Source organism: Ambystoma mexicanum, chromosome 1p (genome assembly GCF_040938575.1).
Source record: "Ambystoma mexicanum isolate Mex_15411 chromosome 1p, UKY_AmexF1_1, whole genome shotgun sequence".
Taxonomy (NCBI): Eukaryota; Metazoa; Chordata; class Amphibia; order Caudata; family Ambystomatidae; genus Ambystoma; species Ambystoma mexicanum.
The window spans coordinates 491,516,232-491,529,777 of NC_090921.1; the positions used below are offsets into that span (position 1 = coordinate 491,516,232).

Consider the following 13,546-nt stretch of genomic DNA (forward strand, 5'->3'; position numbering starts at 1 on the left):
CTCCCACGCCTTGGATCTGTTCCTCCGTGACGTAGGTCCCAGCAAAATGCTCATGTGGAGTGAGTTCTATGTCCTCTGCTGGAGACCCACCTCCAGTCACTAGAGTTGCGGCATGACTTGAGGCCAGCTTATTATTTGCCCTGCGCTTCAGGTCATTCCAGAGCTTGTAGCATTCAGTAGCTGTGCGCCTCACGATTCCAAGGGCACTTATGATGTCCGCGATGGTCTGCCAGTGTGCCAGACGTTGTGCAGGTGTGGTCTTGGATCCTGCAATAATCACCATTTCGCGGTCATGTGCGGACACATACTCTACAAGTGCATTCAGTTCAGCCTCATTGAAGCTGGGCTTCCTTGACGGGCCGGACTGTGTAGCCGTGTCTGGGGCATCAGCCTATACTGGACGAGCACTCTTCCTCTTCCGCTTGGAAGGTGGTGGGGATCCTGAGTGTCCTACGCCGCTCTGGACACTAGGGGCAGGAGCCCCGGTGGACTCTGTACTAGGAGTGTGGGATTGCACACTCAGCATGGGAGTTGGTGCAGGCATTAGCTCAAGTGTGATGGTGTCAGGGGGAATGTCAGCAGGATGGACTTGGACCGACACTGTCCTGGCTGGGTGTGTGAGAGGTGGGGTGGATGGAGCCGCAGCTGCCCCTGCAGCCTCCCCACCCTGCCTACTCGGGGCAGCAGATGACCTAGCTGCCCCTGATCCACGTGGCCTGATGACACCAACGTGCACCGGCGCACGTGGCCTAGACCTGCTGACCTGGAAGTCAGCCATGGAGTCACCCTGTGCCAGGTCTGGTGCCACAGTGGGCTGGTCCAACAAGGGCTGAGCATGGATGGTGTCAGCCACGTTACCCTCAACCGGGGGGGGGCATGGGTGTCCCTGACTGGGGGGCTAGGGGCACCCTGCAAGTCACGGCCACGTCCCCTACCGGATCCACCACGGCCACCACTTAGGGCTCGGCCACCTTTGCCACCCTTACGGCTTGTTCGCCTCCCAGCCATGGCACTGATGTTATTGTGCGTATGGGAGTCGCTGTGAACTATTGTCCTGGGCAATTGGGGGTCAAAGGGGTTGGGTACCAGATGGTAATCGTACCCTAGTGCTCTAGCAAGGCTGTATGTCACCCTTGGGGAAAGATGACGGGTCACGCAACGCACAGGCACCCCAAAAAAGGGAAGTAAGGTGCACGCAAACCCCTCCTAGACCACGTGTGTGGAAAAATAAACCTGCACTACGCTGTGGCACCCAGAAACACAAGAATGAACGTATGCGTGTCACACGCAGCCTAGAATGACCTCTGAAGGGGTACGCGACACACGGGGCAAGCACAGATGCTAAATACGTGCGCGACTCACCGTCTGCCAGGAAAAAAAGCGTGAAAAAGACGCGCGTGTGCGTGTTGGCAACACCCCCGGCAAAAGAAAAAGTGTATGCTGGCTGAGGAGACAGGACAACAGTAGAAGGGAACGCTGTTTGAGGAAACAGGCCCAGGAAAAAGAGGAAAAGAGAAAAAGCTGTCAGAGGTAACAGGGAGTACGAACTTGAAACGCCGTGAAGTCAATCGCGTGTGAACCGACAAGAAGTACAGATTTCACCCACTCGCTCTCCACGAAAAGCACGTACAAGGAAATGGTGTTCTACACGTACCATTTATACACACGTCACAGACGCGCATACGCGCTGAGGCCATTTCCACCAATTACACGCTTTGACACTCGGACGTGTATTTTTTTTTTTACACGCGCCATTCTCAACGGCCATGCGCGTGACGTCATAGAAGCACCTGGGAGGCTTTGGGCCAATGAATTAACGTACGTGTGCTGACGCGCTTACACGCTAGGGGCCTTTCCTCGAATTACACGCAGATGTGCTGGATTTTCACATGCCAAATCACTCCGTATCAAGCTGGCCACGCATAAGCACACGGAAGACAAAGCTCCTGCCCAGAAGGCCGAATTACTGCCCCCCAGAGCCCCGAGCACGCTCCTACCTGCCATCTGCTGCTGCCTGATTGCCTGCTGCCCACGTGCCCTGCCATTTGCTGCCTGCACATCAGCCAGGGGTGTTGTTGCTGTGACCACCCCTGCTGGAACCGAAGACTCCCAGTTGGGATACCATCGCTCCACAGCCCAGCCCCATGACCCAGTTGCCCACCCACTCCTGCCTCTGGGGTTGCCATGTCGGGCACTGCAACATCTGGCACCAGTGGCAACCCCCGGCCAGAGAGGCAGAGGGGCACCAGGTTCACTGCCACCGAAGTTGGTGTCCTGGAGGAGCAAGTCCTGGGGCAGTATGATGCCCTCTTCGGATCGTCACGCGCCAACAAGGAAGGACGGGACAGGATCTGGGACGACTTGGTGGTTGCCATCAACGCGGAGGGGGTGGCAACCAGCAACATCCAGAAAGTCAAGAAGCGCTGGGAGGACTTGAGGTCCAGGACCCTCTTGAAGGCCCGGCGCCTCGTGGAGGGGGGCCGGGGCCGCATGAGTACCATCCAGCTGAGGCTCCTGGAACGTGTAGACCCAGCGCTCCACGCCCAGATCCTTGCGAGGCAGACCCGTCTGGAGTTGAGCGGTAAGTGGGCAAGCATTGCTGTGTGAGACAGGGCATGTTGCAGTGTGCTGGTTGTCTGATGCTTGCCTGTATGTGTAACATAGGCCATGTACGCATGTATGTGTACAGGGACATCATGGTCATGCATGTGAGACCAGTAATGTGTGAACCACATGGTTGGTGCATGTGTTTAAATGCAACATGGGGAGCCCTATGTGGATTGGACACATGAGAGCATGCCAGTCTCTGTTCCTGGACATGGGTGGGGGTGAGGGATGGGTGCCGATGCCATGTACATGTACTGGTATCCATGTCTGTGTGTCTGACCTGCGTGTCTGTGACTTGTGAATGCCATGGATGCATGACACATGTCTGTGACAATGTACAGATTCACAGATGCAGCCTAGTTATCCTTGTATCCACTGTGTCTGGGGTGTACAAGGCCAGATGGATGAAATTACGTTGATGTGTGTACATGTGATAGGCATGACCCATGATGCATGTGAGTTCCATAACAACATTGCATGTTTGGAGAGTCCCTTGGACATGTATGCAAATGTCCATAGCATGTGCCATGCCTGTTACTACGTGTGTTTTGCCTGCACTGACCCATGTGTTGTGGAGGCACATGATGGAAGTGATCTTTGACAGTGCCACTCATCTGCTATTGCTTCCTGTCTAGGGGACCATTGTACAGTACCCTGATGCTTGTGTTCTATGTCTCCCTCTACACAGCGGCAAGTGAAGAAGAGGGCGGAGACGGCGCTGTGGAGCAAAGCGGCGGGGATGCCCCCACGGCTGCAGCAGAAGGAGTGGGTGAGCCCCCACAGGGGCTTGCAACGGCAGAAGACGGTGTGGAGCCATCCAGGTTGGTGGTTTCCACAGAGGAGGAGGAGGCCGCTACTGAGGCGCACATGGGGCCTGGTGGGGGCATCCCTGCTGGTGCAAGTGGTGCAGTCCAGGGGCAGGGACAGGAGGCAGCACAGGTCGCCGTGGAGGGGCCTGTGCATGTCACTGTCCCTGACACTGTGACTGCACCACCATGCACAAGCAGGGATGCCCCATCCCAGGCCCGTCCGCAGGTGTTAAGACGGATTTCTGAACTCTGTCCTGGTGGCGCAGAGGTTCAGAAGGCCAACCTAATTACTTGGAACAGGGTAACCTCTGGACGAGCCAGACCAATCAAGGTAGCGATCGCGGCGGTCAAGACTAGGTCTCAAGAGGGGTGAGGGTGACTGAAAGCCTGCAATGAGCACACAAAGCAAGAACACTTACAAACTACTCCAAACAGTTGTTATATTAAAAATATATACACATTTATTTCAAGGCCTTTAAAACAATGACCGTAGCGAGAAAATCACAATATAACGATAGTAAACCAACACATACCATATCAACACAATATATATACAAATATAACAAGTCTGAAGCGTTATATGCACGAAATGTGTAGTCCACCTAAAAGGGAGGGAAAACAGGCAGTGCGCAATAATGCTTAGACCCAGTTCGCCTTCAGAGGCACCTAACTAGATGGAACTCCGAGCCCTGCGAAGAGTGGAGCCTTGTGCTCAAAAGTACCTGCACGCGCTGGTGCCAACGGGCAAAAGGAGAAGCTCTTCGAGGGAAATCAGGCAGTTCAGTTTAGTGCACAAAAGAAGAAGAACAAGTTCCGCGACTCAAGCGCAGCCTCCACAGTGGGAAGAAGCAGAGTGCGAGTACGGAAAAGGGTGCTGTTTGACACAGCGGGGAAAAGCAATGGGCTCCTGCAGGAGGGCGACCAGATCCTAGCTATGCTACTCACCGGTCCCCGATCCAAGCAGACCCAGGCTTCTCCGCGTCAGTTTCAGCAGCTGGCAGGTTCAGAAGAGCAGGGAACGCCTCGTCGTCGTGTTGAGTAAAAAGACGTCCCAATCGAAGAAACCCGCACAGTTTGTTACCACAGCAGGGCAACGGAGCGGCCGTGTGTATCTGAGCCAAATGTACACTACTCACTTCAGACCTGGGAACGCCAAGTGTACGAAGCGTGTGAGAGTGACAAGGACTCGAAATACTACACAACCTGGCGGCGGTTACAGAGCAAGACTCCCGTGTAAGCTGGTCAGTCAGCTGGATGGCCCAGAGAAGCTTCCGAAGGCTTACTGGCAGGAGATGGTGAAGATGCCGAGAATAGCTGTTCCCGCTATTCCAAGGGTCGAAGTACCAGTACAGGCCTTCTGGTTCGATCAAAGGTGAAAAGGGTTTCACAAGGCGACAGCAGTGCAGAGGAGAAGTCCTTCAGCGGGTCACCAGCGATTCCTCGGTCCAGCCTCTTGGTTGCAGGATACTTGGCTCCTGTATTCCTTCGTTCGTGAGAACTCAGGAGATCGACATGGTAGTGGTGTTTCCAGCCCCCTCTTATCCACGGTTCCCTTTGCGCCAAAACGGAGGGGACCCAATGGGAGATCCGCTCATCAACACTCACACCATTCGTGGACCAATCACGGACCACGGTGGTCCCAGGCATTCACACCACCATAGACTCCCTGGCACCCAGGATGTGTATTGGGACCAGACATCCCAGCCCACATCCTGGAGGCACACACAAGACATGTAGAAGCCCGCGAAAGCATCCGTGTTTCGCGGGAAAGTACATGCCCAAATAAGGAAGGCCCCGGGTCGGCTCGACCTGGGGAAGGTGAAGGGAGCAAGACGGTCAGCGGACAGGACAAAGGAGCCTCGTGGTCTGGCCATTTTGGGAGCCAGGCCACCATTTTGGGTCAAGGGCGAGAAACGCGCTTAGAACGCCAAAAGGAGCTCAAAACACAAGAAACGATCGCTGCCACCATTCCCGTCCCTGAATCTCTTGCATCGATCAGATACAATCCTAAACGAGTATCTAGGGCCTGTAGAAGGCTAGAGACCCAAGAGAGCTGTAACTTAGCTTACAGTCCCCTCTTGTGTCATGTTGCACGAAAGCCGCAACATGATAAAAGAAACTACGGGAAACAGCTTTCCCCGGTACTGACAGTCTTAAGGGCATGCCAGTTTCCCCGTAAGAAAGGAGCGAAAGCCCAGAGGAGTGCGGCAGAAGGCTGCACTTCTCTGGCAAAGTCGAGAACAAGGTGAAAAACAACAGCAAAAAGATTAGGGGTTGCCACATGGAAGGAAAATTACCTACAATTACGAAATCTTTCCTAACAGCAGGTAGGGGGGATGTCCATGTCATCTGACTCCCCTCCACCTGCTGACGAGGGGACCCGTGGCTGTATGGAGAAGGTCCTGATTGGAGTCGCATTGCGCACGGGTGTCATTCGTGATGAAGTGCATGCTTCCCGGGAGGAGCTTGCACGTCATCACGATGAGCACCGTGCCAACGTGGCCCAGTTGGGATCGGCCGTCGTCAGGGGTTTCATACATGTGTCGACCAATCTGGCGGCCCTCTCCTCCTCTGTGGAGACTATACCCCAGTCGTTCTCCATGCCGTCTTCCGGCCCAGATGCCACCAGGGCCCCCTGTGGACCTGACCTGACCAACGCAGCCAGCTTGGTGGGGATCCCATCCCTGCCACAGTCGGGAGTCGGAGGTCCAGCAGGGGTGGACACCACAGCAACTGGACCCCAGCAGATGGTGGATGTGCCGGCATCATTGGGCAGGGCACGTGCACGACGGCATCGGTGGATTCCATCAGCCTGGATGCCGTCATGCTGGCAGAGGCAGTTGTGTCGAAGGCAGCAGCGGAGTCAACGTGGGAGGCATCATGGCTCGGGGCAATCTGCATCGGAGGGGCAGGCATCGGCCGGAGGGCAGGAGGACCCAGGACGGGAAGTGTCTTCCGTGTGGCAGCAGTTGGGCCAGCAGATAGGTGCGGAGCGGCGGCGGCCGGAAGAGGCACGGCTCACGATGGTCAGGGCGGAGAACTCCATGCGGAGGGCCCTGAGGCGGGCCGAGTGCCTCGAGGGAATCCGCAGGGAGTTGGAGGAGGACATGTCGGCATCCCTGCGGACCCTCAGGGCCATGGAACAGGACCGCCTCCGGGACATCGAACAGGAGTTCGATGATGCCCTGGCCCGGGACATCACGGAGTGAGCCGCTGGACTAGCCCGCCGCCTTTGTATATAGTTAATTAGTGTTAGGTTTTATTTCTTTTTTTTAATTTGGGGCGCTTGGACTATGCCCCACTTTTTTGTATATAGTTATTAGTTAGGTAGGTTTTATTGTAGGTTTCATTTACATCGTTGGGATCATGGACCATGGATTTGCTCTTTGTACATAGTTTGACAGTGGATTTGTGGCCTTCATCTTTTATTATTTTTTTCACCATGGAGCAATGGATTTTCACTTTACTTTCCCTTTGGATTTGCTTTGTTGGACAGTGACTTTGGACACAATTTCTTTACGGTTATTTTGGAGTCCCATTTTCGTTATTTATTATTTTTGTGGACATGCTGCATTTTGATATTTGTTGCCATTATTGTTTGTTTAGATTTCATTCACTTCATTTACACTGTAATACATTTTTGTTTCTTACTTCAATGTGTGGACTTCTCTCATTGGTTTCATGCCTGTCAGAATGTGGGTTTTCACAGTCATGTGTTGCCATTGTGTGGGTCTGACGGACTTGTAGTCATGCACATACTGCTTATTTATTATCTATCATGTAATGGGTATTTCCATTTTGAATGGATGTAAAGCTTGGTTGGGTGTTTGGACTGGGGTGGCGTGGAGTGGGATTTGGGTGGGCATAGGAGCCTGAGATCTGGATTGTGATGACGTGTTGGCTGGGGGACATGTGTGGGGGCCTGCTGGCAGGTGCCCCGCACTGCTGGGGGGTGGGGGTGGTGGGAGACATGTGTGGGGGCCTGGTGGAGGGTGCCCCTGGCTGCTGGTGGGTGGAGGTGCAGGGGGACATGAGTGGGGGCCTGGTGGAGGGTGCCCCTGGCTGCTGGGGGGTGGGGGTGCAGGGGGACATGAGTGGGGGCCTGGTGGAGGGTGCCCCTGACTGCTGGGGGGTGGGGTGGTGGGAGACATGTGTGTGGGACTGCTGGTAGGTGCCCCTGACTTCTGGGGGGTGGGGGTCGTGGGAGACATGTGTGGGGGCCTGGTGGAGGGTGCCCCTGGACGCTGGTGGGTGGGGGTGCAGGGGGACATGAGTGGGGGCCTGGTGGAGGGTGCCCCTGACTGCTGGGGGTGCAGGGGGGCATGAGTGGGGGCCTGGTGGAGGGTGCCCCTGACTGCTGGCGGGTGGGGGTGCAGGGGGACATGAGTGGGGGCCTGGTAGAGGGTGTCCCTGGCTGCTGGGGGGTGTGGGTGCAGGGGGACATGATTGGGGGCCTGGTGGAGGGTGCCCCTGACTGCTGGGGGTGCAGGGGGACATGAGTGGGGGCCTGGTGGAGGGTGCCCCTGACTGCTGGCGGGTGGGGGTGCAGGGGGACATGAGTGGGGGCCTGGTAGAGGGTGTCCCTGGCTGCTGGGGGGTGTGGGTGCAGGGGGACATGAGTGGGGGCCTGGTGGAGGGTACCGCTGACTGCTGGGGGGTGGGGGTGCAGGGGGACATGAGTGGGGGCCTGGTGGAGGGTTCCCCTGACTGCTGGGGGGTGGGGGTGCAGGGGGACATGAGTGGGGGCCTGGTGGAGGGTGCCCCTGGCTGCTGGTGGGTGGGGGTGCAGGGGAACATGAGTGGGGGCCTGGTGGAGGGTGCCCCTGACTGCTGGGGGGAGTGCAGGGGGACATGAGTGGTGGCCTGGTGGAGGGTGCCCCTGACTGCTGGGGGGTGGGGGTGCAGGGGGACATGAGTGGGGGCCTGGTGGAGGGTGCCCTGCACTGCTGGGGGGTGGGGGTGCAGGGGGACATGAGTGGGGGCCTGGTGGAGGGTGCCCCTGACTGCTGGGGGGTGGGGGTGCAAGAGGACATGAGTGGGGGCCTGGTGGAGGGTGCCCCTGGCTGCTGGTGGGTGGGGGTGCAGGGGGACATGAGTGGGGGCCTGGTGAAGGGTGCCCCTGACTGCTTGGAGTGCAGGGGGACATGAGTGGGGGCCTGGTGGAGGGTGCCCCTGACTGCTGGGGGGTGGGGGTGCAGGGGGACATGAGTGGGGGCCTGGTGGAGGGTGCCCTGCACTGCTGGGGGGTGGGGGTGCAGGGGGACATGAGTGGGGGCCTGGTGGAGGGTGCCCCTGACTGCTGGGGGGTGGAGGTGCAGGGGGGCATGAGTGGGGGCCTGGTGGAGGGTGTCCCTGACAGCTGGGGAGTGGGGGTGCAGGGGGACATGAGTGGGGGCCTGGTGGAGGGTGCCCTGCACTGCTGGGGGGTGGGGGTGCTGGGAGACATGAGTTGGACATGAGTGGGGGCCTGGTGGAAGGTGCACCACAGTGCTGGGGGGTGGGGGTGCAGGGGGACATGAGTGGGGGCCTGGTGGAGGGTGCCCTGCACTGCTGGGGGGTGGGGGTGCAGGGGGACATGAGTGGGGGCCTGGTGGAGGGTGCCCCTGACTGCTGGGGGGTGGAGGTGCAGGGGGGCATGAGTGGGGGCCTGGTGGAGGGTGTCCCTGACTGCTGGGGAGTGGGGGTGCAGGGGGACATGAGTGGGGGCCTGGTGGAGGGTGCCCTGCACTGCTGGGGGGTGGGGGTGCAGGGGGACATGAGTGGGGGCCTGGTGGAGGGTGCCCCTGACTGCTGGGGGGTGGAGGTGCAGGGGGGCATGAGTGGGGGCCTGGTGGAGGGTGTCCCTGACTGCTGGGGAGTGGGGGTGCAGGGGGACATGAGTGGGGGCCTGGTGGAGGGTGCCCTGCACTGCTGGGGGGTGGGGGTGCTGGGAGACATGAGTTGGACATGAGTGGGGGCCTGGTGGAGGGTGCACCACAGTGCTGGGGGGTGGGGGTGCAGGGGGACATGAGTGGGGGCCTGGTGGAGGGTGCCCTGCACTGCTGGGGGGTGGGGGTGCTGGGAGACATGAGTTGGACATGAGTGGTGGCCTGGTGGAGGGTGCCCCTGACTGCTGGGGGGTGGGGGTGCAGGGGGACATGAGTGGGGGCCTGGTGGAGGGTGCCCCTGGCTGCTGGGGGGTGGGGGTGCAGGGGGACATGAGTGGGGGCCTGGTGGAGGGTGCCCTGCACTGCTGGGGGGTGGGGGTGCTGGGAGACATGAGTTGGACATGAGTGGGGGCCTGGTGGAGGGTGCCCCTGACTGCTGGTGGGTGGGGGTGCAGGGGGACATGAGTGGGGGCCTGGTAGAGGGTGCCCCTGGCTGCTGGTGGATAGGGGTGCAGGGGGACATGAGTGGGGGCCTGGTGGAGGGTGCCCCTGGCTGCTGGTGGGTGGGGTTGCAGGGGGACATGAGTGGGGGCCTGGTGGAGGGTGCCCTGCACTGCTGGGGGGTGGGGGTGCTGGGAGACATGAGTTGGACATGAGTGGGGGCCTGGTGGAGGTTGCCCCTGACTGCTGGTGGGTGGAGGTGCAGGGGGACATGAGTGGGGGGCTGGTGGAGGGTGCCCCTGACTGCTGGGGGGTGGGGGTGCAGGGGGACATGAGTGGGGGCCTGGTGGAGGGTGCCCTGCACTGCTGGGGGGTTGGGTACTGGGAGACATGAGTTGGACATGAGTGGGGGCCTGGTGGAGGGTGCACCACAGTGCTGGGGAGTGGGGGTGCAGGGGGACATGAGTGGGGGCCTGGTGGAGGGTGCCCCTGGCTGCTGGTGGGTGGGAGTGCAGGGGGACATAAGTGGGGGCCTGGTGGAGGGTGCCCTGCACTGCTGGGGGGTTGGGGTGCAGGGGGACATGAGTGGGGGCCTGGTGGAGGGTGCCCTGCACTGCTCGGGGGTGGGGGTGCTGGGAGACATGAGTTGGACATGAGTGGGGGCCTGGTGGAGGGTGCACCACAGTGCTGGTGGGTGGGGGTGCAGGGGGACATGAGTGGGGGCCTGGTGGAGGGTGCCCCTGACTGCTGAGGGGTGGGGGTGCTGGGAGACATGAGTTGGACATGAGTGGGGGCCTGGTGGAGGGTGCCCCTGACTGCTGGTGGGTGGGGGTGCAGGTGGACATGAGTGGGGGCCTGGTGGAGGGTTCCCCTGGCTGCTGGTGGATAGGGGTGCAGGGGGACATGAGTGGGGGCCTGGTGGAGGGTGCCCTGCACTGCTGGGGGGTGTGGGTGCTGGGAGACATGAGTTGGACATGAGTGGGGGCCTGGTGGAGGGTGCCCCTGACTGTTGGGGGGTGGGGGTGCAGGGGGACATGCGTTGGTGGGCAGTAGTGCAAGGTGACATGTGGGTTGGCTGGGGGGCATGGGCATGGTGGATGGGCTGCCTGCGGGACATGTGCAGGGTAGTCCCCTGTGGTGTGGGCCGCCTGCAGGGGCCGTGGAGGGTGTAGAGGGAACACCTGGGAGGACCCACACGGGCAATTCACGTGTAGTGCTCCCCGCGCACCCCTGGAATACACGTACCCTGATGGAATCGCGTGTGATACTTCCCGCGCACCCCTGAAATACACGTACCCTGCTGCTTTTGCGTGTGATACTTCCCGTGCACCCCTGGAATACACGTACCCTGATGGAATCACGTGTGATACTTCCCGCGCACCCCTGATGTACACGTACCCAGGACAATCGCGTGTGAAACTTCCCGAGACCCACCGAAATACATGTTTCCCGCTTGGCGTTTACTGTTTGGCAGCCCTGTGAACTGGTCCAGGGTTAGCGCATTCCTTTGCGTTGATTTGGGAATTTTGAAGGCTTTTCCTTGCGCGAGGGCGTTCTTGGGGGCGTAACTGGCGCTGCTGCAGGGTCGCTGCGCCACTCTGTGCCATGGCTGGTTTTGGAGGCTAAAATCCATGAATACGCTGTGCGATGAAAAGGATTTTATCGCACGCGGCTGGCGCAGTGTATCGCACGGGGACACTGTGCGCCAGCCGCGTGCGCCACTTTTGTGCAAATTTCTATGAATTACCCTGTTAATTTGTACTTGCAATCTATCTAGTTTTTAAACTGCCTAAAAAATATTTGCAAATAATTACTTGTCAAACTTAAATTTGTGCCTTGTTCGCCTTTTGGATTAGGCGAGAGAATAAAAAGTGTTCAATTCATGCCCTTGATACCGGTTTCTGAGCCTTTTCTGTATTTAAAAAAGGGACTTGTAGCCAATTGAATCCTTTTACCTGTGTGTTTTGCAGGACGCTGCTGAACCTGTATCTGGAAATGTTTCTGGAAAGAGCTTTGGAAAGGATTCTCATCTTGGTTCTGTAATTTTAAGAGGTTTGGATGTTTCTGCTGCTGTTGATGATTCTGCTCTTTCTTTTTCCTCTTCTCACTTTTCGTTTTCAGGGGACAGTTCTGAACTTTCACCTCTTCCATTTTAGCAGCATGGCAACAGTCCTCCGTGGCATCCCCTGTAGAACAAACAATAATGTCTTAATGAAAAGTGCATGGGGAAAAGGACGCTTGAGCATCTTCAGAAATGTTTTAGTTGAGCTGTGAAAAAGAGTACCTCGGGATTATAAAGAACGAACACAGGATTTGAGCTGGAATGGCAACGTTTAGGGACAGAATGTGTTTAGTATTACACTTCTAATTATACCAATCAATTCCTTAGACTAAGGTTTAGTAAGAATTGTGACTGCCCTTTTATAGACTTGAAAACATTGTCTCAAGACAGTTCATCATTAGGATTAGAGTAGCGATCACCATATTTTGCAGCAGAATAAGCAGCTAATTTACCGGTTGAGTCAGTCATTTTGAAACATAAAATGAAAGCATCCCGAGACAGCTGTATAGGCTTTGACTAACAATATAGCAAGCCCAGGCTTCCATTTGCAAATCGTGTCAAGACCACTCACAATTAGAACTTGAATGACAGTTTTAGAAGAGAGCTACAAATAAAATAACTTAAATATGCAAAGCACTCGCGGGTAAGATCTGTACATTCCAGGCCATAGTCTGAAATCCCTGTCTCAGCATTTCAAACCATAGAGTGATGGCGGCCAAGAAAATGAGTACCATTGAGTTAGTTGATGAGATCAGATGAGGATGGAGGCAAAGCTGCTTCTAAGGAAAATAGGACAAATGGTACTTCCCTGATTACATTTGAACAATAATAGCTTTTGGAATAAAATCATTTCACATTTTGTTCCTTTTTGCTCTAGATGTTCCTCAAGCCTTTTTCTAAACTAAGGATATATGTTTATGGTGATTCATGCTCTCCCTCCTTCACAACTGGTTGTGGCAGCCGAGAGCACAGGAGAGTTAGGAAAACCGGATTAAAAGGAGCAGCTGTAACTTAAGATGTGTTGATGGATAGCAGGGCTTGCTATGTGTGTGCATCTCCATGAGCGCTAACTCTGCCAACCACCAGAGCCAGTTCCATATGTTAACCCTTTCTGCAAAGGCAGCTGGAGCACAGCATATGCTTATTGTGGGTGGTATGTTGGGAGTTGTGAAGGAGGAAGGGTAAGGAGTAAGGGAATTGGAATCATCAATAAAGTAATTATTCGTTGCTCTATCATCCTGCTCCCCACCTTACCAAAATTTAGGGAACAGACTGCAAGGTCCTAGTAATACATTGTTTGTAAGAGACTGCTTATACACAACAGGATTCAAGGAAACAAGTTGTGAAGAACTTCTAGCGGAAAGATGTATCTTTCGTAGAAGATGTATCCAAGCAGTCCAAAAAGCCAAGAGAGTAGAAGATGTATCCAATCAGTCCAAAAAGCCAAGAGAGTAATCCTGATAGCGAACTAATTTCCAAAATGGAACATGCCTTTAAAAAGCCACACGTGCTGCCTTGGCCCTTGAGGAGTGGGCTTGCTCTATGCGGAAGCTCTAATACTCGAATGTTGAAAACTTTAGAGACTGATCCATCTGGCAGTGGTTGCTTTAGCAGATTCACTGCCAGGTATCAGTCCACCATAGGCCATGAAAAGATGGCCTCAGTATCCAGGAGATTTTGTTCGCTCCATGTAAAATTTGTATTCTCTGGAAACATTCAGGTTGTGAAGAAACTGCTCGCCAGGACGGGGGACGGTGTGG

At 56.4% G+C, this 13,546-nt stretch overlaps 1 protein-coding gene across 2 annotated transcripts in view; it reads right to left on the reverse strand.

Moving 5' to 3' along the window:
• The window catches only part of LOC138573535 (lysine-specific demethylase 4B-like), a 2,173,569-nt gene that overhangs the window by 1,406,787 nt on the left and 753,236 nt on the right, over positions 1 to 13,546 (reverse strand). For both annotated transcript variants that reach the window (XM_069649346.1, XM_069649347.1), the window contains exon 11: positions 11,680 to 11,910. In XM_069649346.1, coding sequence (XP_069505447.1) covers positions 11,680 to 11,910 — 231 coding nt within the window. The remainder of the gene's footprint in view (positions 1 to 11,679; positions 11,911 to 13,546) is intronic.